This window comes from Hylobates moloch, unplaced genomic scaffold (genome assembly GCF_009828535.3).
Source record: "Hylobates moloch isolate HMO894 unplaced genomic scaffold, HMol_V3 SCAFFOLD_13, whole genome shotgun sequence".
Lineage (NCBI taxonomy): Eukaryota > Metazoa > Chordata > Mammalia > Primates > Hylobatidae > Hylobates > Hylobates moloch.
Genome location: NW_026652288.1, coordinates 40,518,475 through 40,527,418, shown reverse-complemented (window position 1 = coordinate 40,527,418; position 8,944 = coordinate 40,518,475). Strand labels below are relative to the sequence as shown.

At 44.0% G+C, this 8,944-nt stretch overlaps 1 protein-coding gene across 1 annotated transcript in view; it reads left to right on the top strand.

Moving 5' to 3' along the window:
- Positions 1–364: 364 nt before the first annotated feature.
- Positions 365–8,944, top strand: part of TBC1D30 (TBC1 domain family member 30) — a 103,785-nt gene continuing 95,205 nt past the window's right edge. Inside the window, exons 1-2 of the mRNA XM_032173118.2 lie at positions 365–842; positions 5,921–6,085. Coding sequence (XP_032029009.1) covers positions 365–842; positions 5,921–6,085 — 643 coding nt within the window. The remainder of the gene's footprint in view (positions 843–5,920; positions 6,086–8,944) is intronic.

Sequence of the window (8,944 nt, the reverse complement as noted above, 5' to 3'; positions counted from 1 at the left end):
AGGTGGCGGCGGCCGCAGCGCCCTCCCCCTCCGGGCTGCTGGCTTCTTCCCGACAGTGTTCTGGCCACGTCCCGCGCCTTCTCGCGCACGGGAGAGCGCTCTGGGTAGAGGCCGGGCCCCGGCAGCAGGTGGCCCCAGGTAGCTCAGTGGCGTGGCCGTCTCCTTCTCGCCCGGTCCGGAGCGGAGGGGAGCGGCTCAGGTGCCGGGTCGGGGGAGGCCCGGGCACCTCGGGAATCCAGAGTCCGCTGGCGCCGCGCCCAGGGGGGCACCCCCGGTGAGGACGAGGCCGCGCCTCCTCCCGGAACTGGCCGGCGCCGCGAGGCGGGAGGAGCAGCGGGAACCGGGCAGCCGCGCGCCGGGGACCATGGACGTCCTTCCCACCGGCGGGGGCCGCCCAGGGCTCCGGACGGAGCTGGAATTCCGCGGCGGCGGTGGTGAGGCGAGGCTGGAGAGTCAGGAGGAAGAAGCGATTCCTGCAGCTCCCCCAGCCCCGCGCCTGCGGGGAGCGGCGGAGCGGCCGCGGGGCTCCCGGGACTCGTGGGACGGCGACGAGGACACGGAACCCGGCGAGGCGTGCGGCGGCCGCACAAGCCGCACGGCGTCCTTGGTGAGCGGGCTGCTCAACGAGCTGTACAGCTGCACAGAGGAGGAGGAGGCGGCGGGCGGGGGCCGCGGGGCCGAGGGCCGCCGGCGGCGCCGCGACAGCCTCGACAGCTCCACCGAGGCCTCGGGCTCCGACGTGGTCCTGGGCGGCCGCAGCGGTGCCGGCGACTCCCGCGTGCTACAGGAGCTGCAGGAGCGACCGAGCCAGCGGCATCAGAGGCTGTACCTGCGGCAGAAAGGTGAGGGCCGGGCGCAGCAGGGTCCTGGGGGCTTCCTGGAGCCGGGCTTTCCTCGCCCTCTCTGCGGCGCTCCAGCGCGCACCTGGGCTGCTCGGCCGAGCGCTCAGATACTGTCTCTTTGGATCTGACGCTGGTACCCACCGTGGCACAGATTTATGTCCACACTTAGTTCTTAAGTTCTCCGGAGTAATTGAATCAAGCATCAGTTGATGGAGTGGGCAGTTTCCCGGCTCTTCCCTCCTCCCATCTCTCGGTGTGTTCGCGGAGGCCCCAGGGGAGAGGCAGCCCAGATTCTAATTTCACCTGAACAGCTGTTAGGACAGGGTTGGAGGTTCTGATACGTATACCTGACCTACCTAGAGGGCGCCGCCAGAATCGAGGCGAGTCGTAGGGCTGTTCTTTCCTTTTTTTTTTTTTTTTTAAGTCCGCCTTCCCTGGTCACACCACTTAGTGTTTAACTAGTGAGGCAGAATAATTCGATAATGTGGTTTCGAAGCAGAGCGTGTGAATTCTGTTTCTGCCAGAACGTACGGTTCCAGGCAGCTCACTAGGATTTTTTGTTGTTGTTTTGTTTTCTTTTTTTCCTTCTCGGTGGCAGGTTAGTGGAGGGCCCTAAAGTGTTGAGGTTTATTACAGAATTTAACTGCTGGTACCTTCAGTTGGCATGGAGAGGTCGACCTGAGAAAATGGCCTTGGCTTTCAGGGAGAGAGGTTAATTTGGTGTTTCTTCTGTTATGAGACTCTGATGCTCGTGTCTTGCGCTCGTGTCACACTTTTTTTTTTCCATCTGGTCATAATAGCTTGCCTTTCAGGCAGTAACACAGTTATTACAGTTGTCTTTTTTGGTATAGAAATATCAAGACCTCCATTTACAAAATGAGGTGACGTATGGAAAACAGATGCCAAGCCACCATAACATTTCTTGACAGTAATGTCCTTGGGCTGAGTTACCAGGGGAGGGAGGAAGGAGAGTCTCCCATCTCCTCACTGTAAAATTTGGGAAAAAAAAAAAAAAAAACCTAGGAAAAGAATAAATCTGTCTGCTTTCTCAGACCTACGTAAACAGCTTTTAGCTTCCTCTTTTGACTTCCTAGTGAAGATTTTTTTTTTTTTTTTCCCGGCTGATTGTTACAAATAGCTTCCAGGTTCCTCCCCCTGCCTGGGACTTTGGTTGTAGCTGTGCCATTTCATTTTATAGAATTATTTGGTTGTTCTCAGAGTGTCTGTGTATGCCACAAGTCCCATAGGGCAATAGTTCTTTCAGACTCCAACAGAATCAATTTTGAAGAATTATGATTTCTCTTTTTACAAGATTTTACATTTTTAATCACCGAGGGAATTCTGGGGATTAGTAATTTCCTTTTTGAAGAGGAAAATTGGCAAGCTAAAGTTTAAAGAAGTAGTAATGGTACAGCTAACTATGCAAGTGGATTTCATATGAGTGGCCACACAACTAACCATCCACAAGCCCTGTAATAGTTCATTTTGCCTGTTTCAGTCTTATTGCATGGCTAGTTGCCTGTTAAACCTTTCTTCCCTTGTAGTCAACCCTATTAAGATGAACAAAATGCCATATTATAATAGTCCTATACACACATATGCGTGCTTACGTGTGCACACATACACACACTAACACACTCCCGCTCCCCTTTATTGATAACATCATTCACGTGCTAAGATTAAAGGATCAGGTGATGATACAGCTGTCTGCATAAAGAATGCTGCGTATCAGGTTATTTGATCTTTTTCTCAGGCTCAAAAAATATTCCCCCCAATATAACTACTCTGCATTCAGTAAGAATGTCATACAGTACTGATAGCCTGTGTATTGTCTTCTCTCTCTGCTAGGGATTTTGCTGTAGCACTTATTTAGCTATATATTTAACATGTGTAGGTCCTTTAGGTGCGGCACCAGAATGTTTTCTCAGGACATCTGGGCTCTCTTCAGTATTTGCTTGGCTAAGGGGATGAATTTTGGAGTCAGACTCCTGGGTTGATATCCGGCCGCAGTTCCGTACCAGCTGTGTGACCTTGGACAAGCTATTTAACCTGTGTCTCACTTTCTTATAACTAGGGATAATAATAATAATACCTACCTCAGAGGGCTGTGGTGAGGATTATGTAAGTTAGAGTGTATGAAGTGCTCAACAGATGTTAGATATAACTTTTTATCATATACCCTGGAATTCCTTAGGACACTGAGCACAGGTTGTGAGTTGACAATGTCCTTATTTTTCCTCAGTTATTTAACACTGTGTAAGAGGCTATGGCTGATGCCGTGGAGCATTCAAAGATGAAAGAGACCTGTTTCCATCCCCAAGAGGCTTCTATACCAGCAGATATTGCTGTAAAAGACATTTTCACCCTCAACTCTGAAAAAATTTTATCATATTGAACAATAAATGTAATTCAGAGAATTGGAGTTGTAGGCACCTTAGGGATCACTGGAAATGAGATAATGTAAGAACCCTTTTGTGGAGGAAAAGTATAATTTAAATGTTTTGTGATTATATTCCTACCCCTTTTATTTCTAGAAGGAAAATGTTGATTTGGTTCTTTGTTTTTTTGTTGTTTTTTTTTTTTTTAGGCAGAGTTTTGCTCTCGTTGCCCAGACTGGAGTGCAATGGTACGATCTTGGCTCACTGCAACTTTCGCCTCCTGGTTTCAAGCGATGCTCCTGCTTCAGCCTCCCAAGTAGCTGGGATTACAGGCATGTGCCACCATGCCTGGCTAATTTTGTATTTTTAGTAGAGATGGGGTTTCACCATGTTGGTCAGGCTGGTCTCAAACTCCTGACCTCAGGTGATCTCCCTGCCTCAGCCCCCCGAAGTGCTGGGATTACAGGTGTGAGCCACTGTGCCCAGCCCAAAATATTGAAATATTCAGAGAAAGATGTTTGTTCTATCTGAAGGCATCTAGGAATGAAGAGCCTCTGGTTGCCTCTTGTAGGCTTTTTCTCATATTTAATCATATTTTCATTTAACTTAAATGTTCTCTTTTCATTATATCCTACTATGTTTAAAATCAGGGGGAGAGGAAGAACTAGCCTTTGCCCTCTTCTTCATGGTAATTTCTTATTCTTACTTAAAGCATTGTTTATATTAGTGTTTATAAAGACCATACCCATTTGTTTCTCAGCATAATCTTGTATGCTAGGCGTAATTTGAGACTTGGAGCACACTTCCTTGCCTAAAAATCACTTAGAGAGTTGGCTGATCCAAAAGCAGTCCTTTTAAACTCGGGGCCAAATGCATTTTCCGTGGTGAGGTGAGGTTTTGAGAACCCTGCATTTCTTTGTTACAGACCCCAAAAGTTGACTTTGACCTCTAGAGTGCATTTCTACTTTTGAGCATTTCTTCTCTTCTGATTCTCTTTAGTTTCTCCAAATCCCTTTAAAAATGAGTAGATCTAGACCCCACAGAGAACCTCTAATGGGGGGCTAGCTAAGGTTAAGTTGAGTGGAAGGCTTCACCTGCCTACCAGATCATGCTCTAGTGACTAATCATATCAAATGTGACCAAAAAAAAACCTCCTCCCAAATCATAATGATCATTTATATAAAGACAGTAGACAATTCTGGTTCCCAAATTTGTTTTGACCTGTAGAAAAACTGCAAGGGGAGAGAGAGCATTAGAACAAATACCTAATGCATGTGGGGCTTAAAACCTAGATGACGAGTTGATGGGTGCAGCAAACCACCATGGCACATGTATACTGGTAACAAACTTGCACAGTCTGCACATGTATCCCAAACTTAAAGTAAAATAAAGTAAAAAAAACTGCTGTCGTGAATATTAGTTTTATGAATGTAGAATTATTATAATTTATCTGTTTAAAGGAAATTTATTTTCTACCATATTTGAAAAATTGCTAGCCGGGCGCAGTGGCTCACGCTTGTAATCCCAGCACTTTGGGAGGCCGAGGCGGGCGGATCACGAGGTCAGGAGATCGAGACCACGGTGAAACCCCGTCTCTACTAAAAATACAAAAAATTGGCCGGGCGTGGTGGCGGGCGCCTGTAGTCCCAGCTACTCGGAGAGGCTGAGGCAGGAAAATGGCGTGAACCCGGGAGGCGGAGCTTGCAGTGAGCCGAGATTGCGCCACTGCACTCCAGCCTGGGTGACAGAGCGAGACTCCGTCTCAAAAAAAAAAAAAGAAAAAGAAAAATTGCTGAGGCTCTAAGATGAAATATTGTACCTCTAAGACGAAATATTTTTAGGCTATTGGAAGACTGGATATTTAAAACAAAACCAGTATTGCCACATTCATCTACATTACAAAATGCCGTAAAATTATTTACTTTTAGCTCATCATTTATAAACATAGATGAGTACTTTAAAGACTTTTTTTTTTTTTTTTTTGAGGCGGAGTTTCACTCTTGTTGCCCAGGCTGGAGTGCAATGGCGCGATCTCGGTTCACTGCAACCTCCTCCTCTCAGGTTCAAGCAATTCTCCTGCCTCAGCTTCTGGAGTAGCTGGGATTACAGGCATGTGCTACCACTCGCAGTTAATTTTGTATTTTTAGTAGAGATGGGGTTTCTCCATGTTGGTCAGGCTGGTCTCCAACTCCTGACCTCAGGTGATCTGCCCACCTTGGCCTCCCAAAGTGCTGGGATTACAGGTGTGAGCCACCACGCCTAGCCTTTAAAGACTTTTTTTTTTTTTTAAATTAGCTGTTAGGTTTATTATTAATGTAACAGGCTAAAAAAGATTCTTTTCTAGGAAGCTTACCATCAGAACACTTCAGTGGTACAAAATATACATGCCAGTTTTCAGGCAATGAAAGGTAAATTTGCAGCCAGAGCTAGATATGGTAGAAATAGGAGTTTTTGCTTACATGTTACAGATAGGCTTAAGGATAAATTTATCTTACAGTATCTGTCTCATGGACAGGGCAGATAAATGAGTGACTTATTTAATCGGAATGTCTGAGCTGAATGCATACATGTAATCTTGAGTGAAAACCTAGAATTAGTTGGTTTAAATGGATGTTCTATTTATCTTTGGACTAATATCACATTGGAATTTGTATTCCTCTCGAGGTATTAATCGTTATTCTTATTTTTCTTTACTGATAGACACTCATGAACTGAAGATGATCCTTCGAGAGCTAAAGTACAGAATTGGCATCCAGTCGGCCAAGTTACTTCGGCATCTGAAGCAGAAAGATAGGCTTCTGCATAAAGTGCAGAGGAACTGTGATATTGTGACTGCCTGCTTGCAGGCTGTGTCACAGAAGAGAAGTAAGTACTGGAATGGGGTTACTTCTTTTGCCACACGCAACTAGAATGTTAGGAAAGCTGAGCCAACAGTCTCTGTTTGTGAATATATTGAGAAGTTTTAAATGCAAGCTTATACCCTCAGAACTAAGAACAAGGAACAACTCAGACAGCTTCCTATTTTTCAGTTAAAATGTATACTTCATGTCTAATGTTACAACCTTAGATTTATTATTCTAGATTTGAGGTAGGTAGTACTTTACTTTGACAATAATTTTATCTAATGCTGAATAATGATTAAAATTTTGTTTTATTTATTTATTTTTTGAGACAGAGTCTCACTCCGTCACCCAGGCTGGAGTGCAGTGGCGTAATCTTGGCTCACTACAACCTCTGCCTCCCAGGTTCAGGCAATTCTCCTGTCTAAGCCTCCCGAGTAGCTGGAACTATAGGCGCCCACCACCAGGCCTGGCTAATTTTTGTATTTTTAGTAGAGACGAGGTTTCACCTTGTTGGTCAGGCTGGTCAGGCTGATCTCGAACTCCTGACCTTAGGTGATTCACCCTCCTTGGCCTCCCAAAGTGCTGGGATTACAGGCGTGAGCCACCACACCCAGCCAGTGATGCTGTTATAAAAATAAAAATTTGTCCAGGCGAGGCTGGTGGATCACCTGAGGTCAGGTGTTTGAGACCAGCCTGGCCAACATGGTGAAACCCCATCTCTACTAAAAATTAGCTGGGAGTGGTGGCTGGCACCTGTAGTCCCAGCTACTCAGGAGGTTGAGGCAGGAGAATCACTTGAACCCGGGAGGCAGAGGTTGCAGTGAACCGAGATCGCACCATTGCACTCCAGCCTGGGCGACCAGAGCAAAACTCCATCTCAAAAATAAATAAATAAATAAATAAAAATAAAAATAAATAAATAAAACAGCATCACACAGACATAACCTAAAAGGCATGTCCTTATTCTCTTATTCTCTGTGTTGCTACACTAAGTGAATTAAATAGTTGATTTAAAGAAATAGATTCTTGTAACAGGACCTTAACAACTTGCTCTGAAATCTGAAGATGGCAACATATTTTAGCAAATGTAACCTATCTCTTGCATAATCATAACTAAGAGCTGCGTGGGAGCTGTGTGGTTTGTTAATCAATTAAAAATAAATCGTTAAATTGCTGATACATATTAAATACTAGGTATAAAACCTTGTGAATTAATTTTAAAATTCTCCATGCAATAGCCTTATGTTTTATTCTGCTAATATTTAACTATTTTTGTTTTGCATTCTTTATTAACATGCAGCATGGCAGAACAGTATGCTCAGGTATGGTAAATATAGGCACAATGATGTTTTCGATAAAATGCCTGTGACAGCTTTTCAGGAGATTGTGGAAGTTGCCTTTTGTTGCTCTTTCACTCTGTCACATTTTGTATGTAAACTGACACCTCCTAGAGTGCTTTTTTTTCAGAATTGCAAATTAAGATGTGTTTGCTTTCATGAAACAATTTTTGGGCTTTGATTAGTTTCTGGTAATGAAATTAATCGCTTAAATTTCATTCTTATGTTTATTATTAAAAGAAAATCCTGTATTTTCTTGCTTCTATTATATTGCTGTTTGTTATCCCTAAAGTATTATTTATGCTGTTTATTAAAGAAGGTTTTACCTAATAGATATTAACAGATTGCTGCAGGCGGGGCATGGTGGCTCATGCCTATAATCCCAGCACTTTGGGAGGCCAAAGTGGGCAGATCACCCGAGGTTAGGAGTTCAAGACCAGCCTCGCCAACATGGTGAAACCCCATCTCTACTAAAAATATAAAAATTAGCTGGATGTGGTGACACATCTGTAATCCCAGCTACTCAGGAGGCTGAGGCAGGAGAATCACTTGAACCCAGGAGGCGGGGGTTGCAGTGAGCCAAGATTGCGCCACTGCACTGCAGCCTAGGCAACAGAGTGAGGCTCTCAGAAAAAAAAAAAAAAAAAAAAAAAAAAAGAGTGCTGCTTGATTATCATAATAATATCACTGTCGTTCATACAAACAGGAATGCGATTGAGTAGACTGACTTTGAATAGGCTTTTCTCCAGAGTCAAGCACTTGTCTGACATAGCTAGAGAAGGAAGAAGGGTGTGTAGGGGTGTGTGTGTGTGTGTGTGTGTGTGTGTGTGTGTGTGTGTGTGTGTGGTGTGTGTGTGTGTGTGTGTGTGTGTGTGTGTGTGTGTGTGTGTGTGATTTGTGTGTAGCTATTGAAAGTTGGCATGTATTATAAGTATTTGATAGTTTTCCATTAATTCTGATTGACTTACACATGTCAAGTTAAAAAATATTTTCCCCTTCTATTATGAGAAACCTTGGTTTTGATTCTCCTCCTTTCAACTATGTTTATATCCTACTCATTATTATTGTTTATACCAGCAGCTAAAAGCACAGAATGGTAAATGCATGGGTTTTTGATGTGTGGGAAAGTATAAGGGAGGGTGGAGCAAGTTCAGGAGACAGAGAGGAATATCAGGCTAGTCCAGGGTCACAGATTGGTGAATTCTATTGTTAGTTACTAGGGACTGATTATCATTTGGAATTTAAATTTACTTGATTTATATAAGGACTAGCATTTATGTCATTTTAGAAGAATGTGCCCACAAGCTCTCAACGTAATTCATGTATTTGTCAATGCATCCTTCCTATGTATTTTAGAGTTTGTCTCTTTAATTCCAGCCAGGGCTTTGCATTTCAGAGAATACAGGGTTGTCTGGCACCTTTCCTGAGAGTTCAATTCTCTCTTTGCTAATAAGACCCTACTCAATGGAACAGAATGTTTTTTTGGTAAGAAATAACTGCATTAGAATTATTGCTCTCATCATAGGATACTGTATTTTGATATA